General features: G+C 39.4%; 1 protein-coding gene across 1 annotated transcript in view; it reads right to left on the bottom strand.

Annotated features, from left to right (window-relative positions):
• The window catches only part of st6galnac3 (ST6 (alpha-N-acetyl-neuraminyl-2,3-beta-galactosyl-1,3)-N-acetylgalactosaminide alpha-2,6-sialyltransferase 3), a 113,839-nt gene extending 111,033 nt beyond the window's left edge, over nucleotides 1-2,806 (bottom strand). The window contains exon 1 of the mRNA XM_085389117.1: nucleotides 2,360-2,806. Within this exon, the coding sequence (XP_085245243.1) occupies nucleotides 2,360-2,377 (18 nt within the window). The 5' untranslated portion in view covers nucleotides 2,378-2,806. The remainder of the gene's footprint in view (nucleotides 1-2,359) is intronic.
• Between the last annotated feature and the right edge of the window lie 9,265 nt (nucleotides 2,807-12,071).

Below are 12,071 nucleotides of genomic sequence, written 5' to 3'. Positions count from 1 at the left end.
CTTTTCTTGCCTTCTTCTCAGCTACATGAGAGTGAGCCAACTCTCTTGCAAGCTCCACCACATTTACATATGAATGACTAGCCAATCCACTAGTGGATTGAGGAATTTCCCTGCGAATCTTGTTGACTGTGCCGAGGATGGTGGTTTTCAGTCTAAGAAGTTTTTGCGCGAGTGAAAGCGATGTGAAAAAATTGTCCGTGGTAACATTTCTGCCCTTGTCTAGGAATGGTTCCATCAGCCTCATTACTACATTTTCAGAAAGTCTCTCCCCAGTGGGACGATTGGGGTCCTTGCCAAGATATGGGAAGACATTGCAAATGTACTTGGATTTTAGGTCGCAAGCCACCCAAAACTTGATCCCAAACTTGTCAGGTTTACTTGCAATATACTGCAGGAAACAGCACCGAGTCTTTGATGGGAAAAGCTGTTCATCAACGGTGATATGTAGACCAGGGTTGTAGCACGTGATGCAGTTGGTGACCAATGATCCCCACACACTGGAAATTGCAGCGAACTTATCAGTCTTTGCTCGATTTGCTCCATTGTGGCATCAATCAGACCACTGGTATAATGTTGAAATGTACTCACTCACTTTTTATTATTATTTGTAAATATGTGTACAAATGGTTGGTTTTTTGTACTGTTTTTATCAATAAATCTCAGCAACAAAGGACCTACACCCATGTGTGTTGATTTCTCCCTAAGACGGCAAACTGAAACACTCCAAGTTGGTGACTTTTGGAGATTTATTTCCCTGGATGATTGAGAATGCATCAAGATGAAACACAAAAGGAAGTTCACAGCTTTTAGCAGCTCCCCCACCCCCTCATCCACACACCCCCACTCCCCTCCCTCCAGAATTCCCAGCTAACAACCTAATATACATATGAATGACTAGCCAATTTAGCTTCCACTTGGCTGAAGCTAAAGCTTAGCTAAAAGCCATTTGGCTGCTCTCCGGGTTTTAAAGGTAGAAAAAGCCAAATGGCAGTCCGTGGTGATGTAAGTGATAAATCCCTAGTTGAATCAACAGTGTAGGTATGTCATAATCACAAAGCTTTTTTAAATCCTACACTGTAACATGACACAAACTTCACTAAAAATTTAACTACACATCGCTTTGATGACGTCCATGCAGTTATTATGGCTGGGAGCGGCATTGGCCATTTGCAAAGGCTACATCATAAGCTCTCCATGGAATCAACAGAGGTCTAAATTAAGCCCAACAGTGGTCCAGAGACCTGTTCGGCTGTCATGGGGCAAAAGGTTGACCATCCTCACGGCCCTGAATCGGACAAGAAAATGAATGATAGACAGATACTTTGAAAATATCTTTAAGAGTTCAGCAATAACCATTTTAACTAAATATCTGTTGGCTTGACAGGAAAAAAGCTGCCCATACTATCACTACCTTCACAATTCAAGCCTAAATTATAACTTGGGAAAACAAAACAGTCCAATTAGTTTAGTTTAGTTAGATTCATTAAGCAACATTTTAAAACACTCTTTGCTTCTGAAACTCATAATCCCTAAATTTTCACTGTCAGCTAAGCAAGCTTTAACCTGCTGAGCAGATTTCAGACACTATGTTGTGGTTCCCAACTTTCTCAGGTATACACCACTTCAGAAGTTGAAAAAATGTTATTTCTCCACACGTTACAGTTTTTTACTAATTCCTTTACATCATTAATCATTTATCTTAATTTCACTGTATATTTTCAGCAGACTGTCCATGCCCTGCAGTTTGAACCACTAGACTATGTGTAGAACTCTGGAAAGCGGTGGTCGATATTTTTCATGATATTCCTACATTTCACGAAGAAGTTATTTAAATCATAAAGACAATACCTGCTACTGTCATCCTTTATTAAGAGAAATCAGTGTGTAGTCCCATTAAAGAAGTTTCAAACGAAGTGAAATCTGCTTCCTGTGAAGGACGTCAGAGATTTGTTAACTTTCCCTCAGCTCACGTGATGTGAACACCTGGACATGTCAGGAAGGATGTTGTGTGCACAGCTGGCTGGCCTGCTGATGCTGCCATTTATTTATTTATTTGCTTGTTTGTTAAATAAACACAAACATGGGTTGAAAACTAAACTCAAACACAGGAATCTGCTTCCATCATATTTGCACAAGGCCCCCCCAAAACACACACAAAAAAGCCCAGCAGACAGGAAGCAGAGGAGGGTTAATTACCTCCGCCGAGCATCACCACTGCCAAATGCAGCTGCCCGGATCACGTTTCAGCGCACATCTGCTAAAATGCACACTGGCGGAAAGCCGGCCACGTCTCAGCCTCCTGATGTGCGTTTCTTCCTTTAATGACAGCAGCATATGAGTAAGAGAAACCCCCTCTTACCTTCCACATCCAGGCCATTCTTATTTCCACGCAGACAATGGTGGACCGCCTGTTTTCTTCAGCCCCTAAACGCGCTCACCACCTCCGTCTGCAAGCACGTTTCCTCACGTGCTCATCACAGGAGCAGATGCGGGTGCAGTGCGGTGGTATGCGGGGATCGGCTCCATAAATGTTGGAGTGTACCGTTATTCGTCTCCTCTCTGTTTTTTTTTCCTCCCATGGAGCTGCTGGGACCTGCAACGACGCTGCGTTGCTACTGGCCGGCTGAGACGCGTAGCCCCGCCCCGTGTGCGGCACGTGACCGCCGCTGACGCCCTGGCCCTGGCGTTTTACAACATCAGGAACATGAGGACGAGGGAAACAATAATAACAGAGGGTGCTGTGTGTTGAGTGTAGGCAGAGACGGACTTTAAGGTTATGCAGTACCGCCCCTCATTTCTTCATAATTTGCTTCCAAAGAGCCAGACTCGTTTTTCAAAGTGGTCTTGGATTTTTCCAGACATTCCGATGGTCTTCCAAAGTTTTTTTTTTTTTTTTTTTTTTTGGAACATGGGCTGTTTTTTCACTCATTTTTAGTCCAGTCCATCTGATCCTTTTCAGAGGAATTTTTCTTGGTTTTTTTGCGGTTTTTGTTTTTTAATTAAGCCGCTTAGTGAAAGAATCAATTTCAAATTGCATTTCTGCCTCAGTATGGTGTACAGTGTGTACACGTGGGGGATAAAAGAAGAAGTGACAGGCTTAAAAAAATTATCTACTGCAGATAAACAGTATTTGATTGGCATGTCCTTGAGGAGAAAAGGTAAAGACCTGACACAGGACCAGAGAAATGTATCTGGCCCTCCTGTTGACATATAGTGTCCATTGAAGCCTCATCAGAAATGGTCTCAGTGGGAGAGTGGCAGTGGCATCGGGTCTCATGGAGTTTTTAGTTCACATTATTGTTAAAGTATACAGAGGATGTCAGGAGGTTCATCAGTGTATACAGCCATTTGTAAAACAAAGGGAAGGCTCTGTCATGGGTGTGGCTGCGTTTCAGCCAATAGTTTTGGAGATCTTGTCAAAATTGATGGAATTCTGAAAGTAGAAGAGCATCGTTAGATTTTCATCCAATCTGAAAGTCTTCTGATTGACAATGTTTTGGTTTTTCAACATGACAATGAAACACCGAGACACACTGCCAATAAAAGTAAAGCTGGATAGAAAAACACTAAATGAAACTTCATTAGTCATGGATTGGCTTCCCAGGAGCCCAGATCTCAAAATTGTTGAAGCAGTGTGAGATCATTTTGATGGAGAACATAACAGAAAGTAGCCAGCATCCAAAGAAGAGCTTTGAATGTCCTTCAAGAAGCCTGGAAAACTCAAGACTTTTAAACAGTGCTGTGTTTAAACAATGTTACTGCCATAGGTAAAGTGTGAATCTAACTATATGTCACTTACTGTTGCCTGAAATTTGTTCAAATAAGTGTACTGGATGGCGTACACTGTTTGAGTTAAGACATGAGTGCTTTTCCAACCAGAGAAGAGTTGTTTTTGTTTTTATTTAATATCCCTTTCTTGCAACATCTCATTTAACTGTTTGAAACATAATGCAGTGAGGCTCCCAGGTAGTCTGGCATTATTATTATGATTATTATTATCATATTAGAGTCAAATGGTAAATGGCCTTTATTTGTATAGCGCTTTACTCGTCCCTAAGGACCCCAAAGCGCTTTACACAACCAGTCATCCACCCATTCACACACTGGTGATGGCAAACTACATTGTAGTCACAGCCACCCTGGGGCACACTGACAGAGGCCAGACACTGGCGCCACCTCTGACCACCACCACCAGGTGAAGTGTCTTGCCCAAGGACACAACGACCGAGACTGTCCAAGCCGGGGCTCAAACCGGCAACCTTCCGATTACAAGGCGAACTCCCAACTCTTGAGCCACGATCGCCCTCAAGACAAATAAAGGCATTTTTTAGTCTTCTTTTGAAGACTGAGAGCCAAACGTAACAGCTTAAAATGTCTGGCTAATATCAAGCTTAACCTGATATAACTATGCAGTCAATGAAAAATCCATTTATTTAAATTTACTGCTGGACTTAATAGATCAGATATTTTTCAGCAAGATTTCTGCTCATGTTCAGAACTGTCTGCACAATTACACTTTCACACATGTTTGATCTGTGTTTTGGGATGCTTTTTACCTCAGCTACATCACTGAAGCTAACCAAAATGAGAAGGAAAGGGAACATTATGCAAAGCGTTTATAAGTAACTTTTCTATGAAATATTTATACTTTCATGAACTTGGTGGTATGATGTTGTCCTGAATTATATCTAATCTACAGAAAAAAGTGCTGTCAGTCATATTCACTGATTTTTCATTTTTCTCATCTCTTTCTCTGGTTTCCTCTTCTGAATTCATACAAGTCAAAGTATAGGTGTAGGAACCAAGAGAACAAGTAATCATTACTGTACAAAATCAGAGTAAAATACATATAGACAACTATTTATATTCTGTGTGTTATTAACAGAATGCCAATCTTCATCTTTATTTTTTAACAAAAGAGTTATCTGATACCAATACTGTGTGTTGTTTAGAATCAGAATCAGAATCAGAATACTTTATTGATCCCTGGGGGAAATTATTTTCCTTTGAGGCACACTGATCTGATCAGACACTATACTCCAGTAGTCCTTGAAATTCAAAAAGTTCTAAACTGGTAAATTGTAAAAATCAACATGTGATTTCACCAGTGCCGAGACGAACAAAGTTAAAATTGAATCATAAGTCAGGCAGAAAGAGGCACCGCTGAGAGAATTTGGAACTGGAAAAATCTAATCTGGGATTTTAATGTGAGGATTTATCTTCCTTTTTTTATTTAGCTTGCTCTGTGAACCCAAAGCACAGCTGTTACCTTTGAACTGGCAATACAGGTCAAATGTGCTCGTGGGCCTACAGCTGGACTGCAGCTGATGGGCCCTGGAGCTGAGGGTGGCCCAGTTTAAACTAAAATAATAATGTTAATTCAATTCCATTCATATCATTTTGGTTCAGTTTTACTAATATAAATTCACAGTCACAGCCACCTAAAGATACTTTATATTGTAAAGACCCTACAGTATTAGAAAGATGTTTAAAGTCCATTTGTTTCATTAACGGTGGATCTTAGAAGGTTAACCAAAGCGATGGGTAACTGGGCATGCTTTCAATAATTTAAGGATCTCATATGTGTTAATTCACTTGTGGTTTGCTTTCCATATCACAATGGTCTAAGAAGCGTGTGGATGTCAGTGCACAGTGAGGTACATTTTTCTTCTGCCACTCTTTTGTTACCTTGGTTTTGGGTCATTCTTATGCTTGAAGACCCATCTGTGAGTCATCTTCAGTGTTCTGGCTGAGAGAAGGAGGCTCTTGTTCAGGATTTTGAACCCTTAATAGAAAAACAGCTGCAAAGCATGTTTCCTCCTCCGTGCTTAAGTGTGGGGGTGGTGTGATTTTGGTTTCATCTGACCACAGCAGTCTCTGGCAAATTTAAGATCATCCTGTACATGTTCCTTCTTGAGCAGAGGGACCTTGTGGACCCTGCATTGTGTGTTACCTCCCAGTTTGGGGCTGATCCGCCACCTTTCTCATGATCATTCTAACCCCATGAGGCAAGAACTTGCATGGAGCTCCAGACTGAGGGCAATTGGTGGTCATTTTTATTTGTTTCATTTCCAAATAATCACACCAATATTTGTCATTTTCTCACCAAGCTTCTTGCTGGTGGTCTTGTAGTCCATTCCACCCTTGTGCAGGTCAACGGTCTGCTTCTTGATGTCCTTTGACAGCTCTTTGGTCTTTCCCATGATGGTGGAGGGGGAAAAATCATTGTGAGGACGTGTGCTTTATACACAAAATAAGCTGCAATCAGTAAGAGTATCTGTAATTGACTAATTGTATGACACACAGCCAATCTGGGAATTCCGGTTGAGTTATTTCACTCAATGACATGCAAAGCGACTTATATCTTTTATGTAATGTATTTTTTTGTGGATTTTTGGTTAATATTCTTTCTCTCTCTCTGCTATAATGAAACTATTATAACAATTAGAGACTGTTCAATACAAATTCAACAGGGGATTCCCCCACTGTCCACACAGAGTCCTCGCTCTTTACATTCAAATAATTATTTCCCTCACTGTACGTACAACTGCTTAAAAATTGAGACAGACCCCATACACTCCCATTTAAAAAAAAAAAAAAAAAAAAAAAAGCTTTACCACCCCACCACCACCCCTTTCAACACAGCAGCACAGTGTTTATCTTTTTTCTACTTTTAAACCCATTTAGGAGTCACCACAGCAGATTATCTCCTTCCTTCCCTATCCCTAGCATCTTCTGTCACACAAATCCTCTGCATCCATAAACTTTCTCTGGGTCTTCCTCTTCCCCTCCTGTCTGGCAGCTCCAACTTCATTACACCCGCCATCCCTCCTCTGCACATGTCCAAAACATCTCCGCCTTTCCTCTCTAACTTCTCCAAACGCTCAGTCTGAGCTGTCCCCCTCATGTACTCATTTCCACTCCTATCCATCCTGTAAACTTTCTTTTATAGTTAATAAATTACACATTTAAATTGCATTAGAGGTTCATTCATGAGCACAATTACTCAGTGAGAGGGTTTGTACCGTTTGATCTTATTTAGTGTTCAGTTGTACCGAGACACACAGGTGCACCTTGCTAACCAAGCCAGCTAGCCAGTGCTGATACTTTCCTGGGTCTGCCTTGTCATCCAAATAAAGTCACATAAATTTTTAAAGCAAAGAAAAATGGCAAAAGTCATGCTGGCAATAAGTTTTCAAGCAGCAGAATACAAGCCGACGACACAGCAGCATAAAAATAGATATACTTCTGGGGTGTTCATGTGTGCCCACATGCACATTCATACTGCTCGAGTATAATCCTAACTTTTCCATATTAAGCCAATCAGTGACAAACTATATAAAAAAAAAAAACTATAACATTTTAACCCCTAATGAACTTGTTGACAGATGGCATTTATCAACAGATATTTTATATTGGTGGTTTTTCTTCTACTAATACATAATCAGATGTACTTAAATGTAGTAGAATTTTTTTGCATTTGTATATTTTCAGTACAAATTCCTGATTATACTTGTGTGCCTTTACTCAAATAACATTAAAACACAGTAAAAGTACTGCCACCATAGAGTTAAGGGTTCAATTTACATAGAGGGCAGGTTGGTAACAGTTGGGAAGGTAAAAAGTTAAGGCTATATTTATTTCTTTCACGACATGACATTTATAGATGCAATTTGTGTTGAAATATCCATCAGCCCTACTGTTATATTTTTGGGAGCTTATAATTTTTAAATTAACTGTGGGAAGAAGCTGAAACAAGGGCAATAAACTAGAAAATCTTTTTACGTTTGTTTGCAACATCAAAATACTTCAGAGGAAGCACACTATGGGGAGATGCATGAAAAAAAAAAGTTTCTCTGACTCAAATCAACAAGCTCTTTTCTGGAAGCAGGATACTGAGTCGTACAAAGAGAGTATCAAGTGCAGTATAATGTGGAGAAGAAGTCATGTTGGGAGAAAATCAGTGTGAAAATCAGTGATCTTGTCAGATCAAAATTAACCTCTGGGAACATGTTATCTTGTAAGAACAACATCCATATGTTGTTCTTACAGCAAGTCCTGCTGGAACACGATCGCCGTTCCAAAGATAGCACATTTTAATCTTGTGAGGATAAGATATTTTTGTGGGAATGCGATCAGGTTGTTGTGAAGTTATTGCAGTGTGAGAAAACAAGAACAGAAGTTGCAGGAGCAGGTCGTTACATTACGGAAACAAGATCGATTTGTGGAAAGAATTATTGAAATGAAAATCATGCAAGTCTAGATAATCTTGCTGTGCTGTTGTGACAGCTCCTTCCATTTGCCACAGATTTGACATTTTCCAGTGTAGTCGTTCTCCCAGTGGGCTCTTTGGGTCAGCGCCGCCTTTTGTAAGGAGTGTCAGGAAAATGTAGAATAATTTAATTTTTCAAGTGTGTCCTCTGACTGTAATAAGTCTTTGGGGATGCAGCCACACTGCTGCCAAGTTTCATTTCACCTCGCTGCATGATGCAGATGTTATTTAGCTCTTTTTTGCTTTGAGAACAGACTAGAGCCAGAGTCAAGGATTGACTCATAAAATCAAATTCACAGCAACGATAAAAATGTAGCAAATAGTTAAAAACTTAAATCACCATTGTGGTTGTTTTCTCTCCCAGTATTTTTACTGGGTGTTGTTTATTAGGCAGTTTCTTGGAGTGGACTTAATTATGTAAGACAGACACACACTTATTGTACGGCTATATCAGTAATGCTGAGAGAAAATAGTTTGTTTTTAAGCTCGCAGCTCTGTTTGATTTGTTTTTCTTTTATAATTACAAAAACTTATGTGAGAACATTTTTGTTGTTTTCTCTGGTGGGTAGATAAAGTCAAACTTGCACTTTTTTTTTCAAGTGCTGATTTCACATGACTGCAAAACTGTGGCATTGAAGAAAATTGATCAATTACCTCCAAGAGCAGTAATCAGTGCTGAAGTTGTGAAAGTTTCTAAATTAAATCCTGAAATATTGAGAAGTGAGCCAAATTAGATTTTTGTCATTTTTCCATTTGTATCTTAGCTTTTTGTTGTTGTCGTGAAATTCCAGCAAACAGATGCCGTTTGAGGTAACACAAGGACTCAAGGCTACCTCAGGATACCTTAAGAGTCTGTTACACAGCAGGAAAATTACAGGTCCGCTGCTGTCAGCGAGAACATGCAAATACCACACAGCATGCACACAGGTGACTGATGAGCTCGAACGAGGTCATGAAGGGATGAGGATAACCACTGAGCCAGTGGACTATCACTGTGTGAGGTCATTAGTGTGTTTGATTACCTTATTTTTAATCATCAATATTCCCATAATATTCATAAAGTCTTACTGTTTTATTAAGCCTTCTTTTTTCTGAGTGTGTGAATGGGTGGATGACTGGATATGTAAAGCGCTTTGGGGTCCTTAGGGACTAGTAAAGCGCTATATAAATACAGGCCATTTACCATTTACCATTCTCTATTAGCCTTTTTACTGTAGTTCTGTGTTATTAGAATTTATTACAGGGCTGCACAAGTTACTCTTTATTTAAACAGTCTAGAGAAAGAAACAACAGAATCATATTATTACCAGTAAAACAGATAGCCAAAACAGAAAACACAATCAAAAACAACCTGTGGCTTTTCTAGGCAGAGTTTCCATGTTCTAGCTCATCCATGTGTTTGTTATGGATACCCTGGCTTCCCCCGACAGCCCAGAGGCATGCGCTTCAGGTTAACTGGTGATTTTAAATTGGCCGTATAGGTGTGAGTGCGGCCATCTGTCTCTCTGTATTAGCCCAGTAATATATTGGCAGCCTGTCCAGGGCGTAACCCACCTCTCACCCAATGACAGCTGGGATAGGGTGCAGCCTAACTGTGACCCTGTACAGGATTGTGAAAGAGGATGGACGGATGGAATCAGAAAATAAAAAAATAAAAGGTTTTCAAGCTAACCATCAGTTACCAAAACTTTTCTCATTTAGAGTCAACAGCTGTATGTACTGTTGATCCCATTACAGTTTGCGCTTCTTATGGAACAGTTTTTGCTCCAACACAGGGAATTTAATAAAAGTGATTTTGGAGCACCAGTGTGCTACTCACCACTTTTGGATGAATGCAACTTTGTGTGCTTATCCAATTTGAAATGCAAGTTAAAGGGTGGCTCCTTTGACAGTGATATTGCTAACGTGCACCAGCAAGTGATCAGAATGGCACTTCCAGGGAGTCGTGCAAATGTGGCGAGAGCAGTGTATGGCTGCTGAAAGGGAGGACTTCAAAGAAAAAGGCTGAATTTAAATGAGGTTTTTGCTCTTTATAGGTGCAGTGGTGGAAATTTTTGATGGCACCTCATAAATTTATCATGTAACTCCAAAATAGTGGTATTCATGAACATCAATGGATGAAGAGCTTGCCATTTTTACATTTTCTTTCATTATTACACATTGCCAAGAGATCGGTGAATAAGGAATATTTTTGGAATGAGGTTGCTTCTTTGTTGCATTTGATTCATACAAAATCACAGAGATGGACGTGGCTGAAGAGTTTAGGTATTTGAAATGCTTTGCTACAGGGAAGAAAGTCACTAAACAGAAATGGCTGCAGCCAAACCCTCTAACAGCGGACCAATCGATGGCAGCTGTCAGCAAAATAAAGTATGGAGAATCTGACCTTTCTCTTTAAGACTGCAATATGATAAAAAAAAAAATAAAAAAAAAATTTAAATGCTAAAAAAAAAAAGAAATAGCTATATAGAGCAAACATTTGTGGATTTTTTCTCTAGTCACCTGAACTTAAACCTACTTAAGTCTATGAAAGCTAAGCATTGTTGACATCCATAAACTGTATATTAAAGATGGACATTGTGACATCACACACTGGTTAGTGAAGTCCTGTTGTGCAAGGTGTTAAAGGTTAAGATTAGTCTGAGTGTGTGTGAATGATAGATAAAATCACTTGTACAAAAAAATGTTTGTGTGAATGTGATCATTGATGGGTGAGGAATGCTGTATAAAGTGCTCAAGTAGAGTAGAAAATAATAAGTAATTATTTAAGAATCAGTCCGTTTATCCTCTACCATGATTTTCCCACAGACTTCTAATCATCAGATTTTTGCAGTCAAAGAAGTCGCCCCCTGCTGGCCTTTGGGGGCAATACAGGTTTAAGGCAATTCTGCACTGGCTTCTTTCAGAATCTGGAGCTATGTTAATCTTTTTATATACAGACAACTCAAAAAGATCTTCTTTGATGCATTTTAACACCATTCAAAGACATTATGGATGATCAGGTTCGAATCATATGATGCTGCCATCAAAGCCGAAGAGGGTAAAATAAATACAAAGATATTCTGAAATAAAATGTTATAAGATTTTTTTTTTAACTTACCATTCATATTGTTAAGGTGTTATTTATTTTAATAAAAAAGTTTAATTTAACACAATGACCACACTGTGTACATACATGCTGATGAGATACAATAGATCAATCCATATGATGACAGCCTGGTCAGTGTTAACTACCTTCAGAAAATACCGATGTAAATAAAGTTGTCTCCTTTCAAAGAGTTTGCTTAAAGGCGATCTCAAACTGTTACTTGAATGAAATCCTGTCTTGCCAAGGTGTCACATTCCTTTATGAGAGAAGGATTAAATATATTGTAGAAATCTCATTTTAAAAAGCCAAGGACACACAAACACAAGTTGTGGCCACACAACCATCAAATTTCAATTTAACCTTCTTTGACAGCACATATTTGGAGAGCTGATTTGGTTTGAGACATTGATTTTATGTTCTTGAAACTCTTGGAAATATCAGAGAAAGTGATAGAAACTTGGCAAACATCCTGTCTGTCTTTCCCATCACGCTATTCTGATGCTGCCTTTGTGTTCCTCCTGCCTGTATGGAAGGCTGTAATTGAGTTCAGCTGCAGCCTGCCTCCCTGCCAGATGACATGACACCTTGAGTAAACAGAAATTTTCCAAGATGTCAGTCTTGTTTGCAAATGAAAGAAACCAATCTCAGGTTCTCTTTTTTTTTAACAAAAAATATTTGATATACACCAGCTGCAATTACTGAAGCACAAAC

The sequence above is a fragment of the Rhamphochromis longiceps genome, linkage group LG18, assembly GCF_057381845.1.
Source record: "Rhamphochromis longiceps isolate RC_006_pf linkage group LG18, R_longiceps_female_GT1.1, whole genome shotgun sequence".
In the NCBI taxonomy this organism is placed as follows: domain Eukaryota; kingdom Metazoa; phylum Chordata; class Actinopteri; order Cichliformes; family Cichlidae; genus Rhamphochromis; species Rhamphochromis longiceps.
Note: the sequence above shows the minus strand (reverse complement) of the source record. Positions and strands in the feature narration are given on the sequence as shown.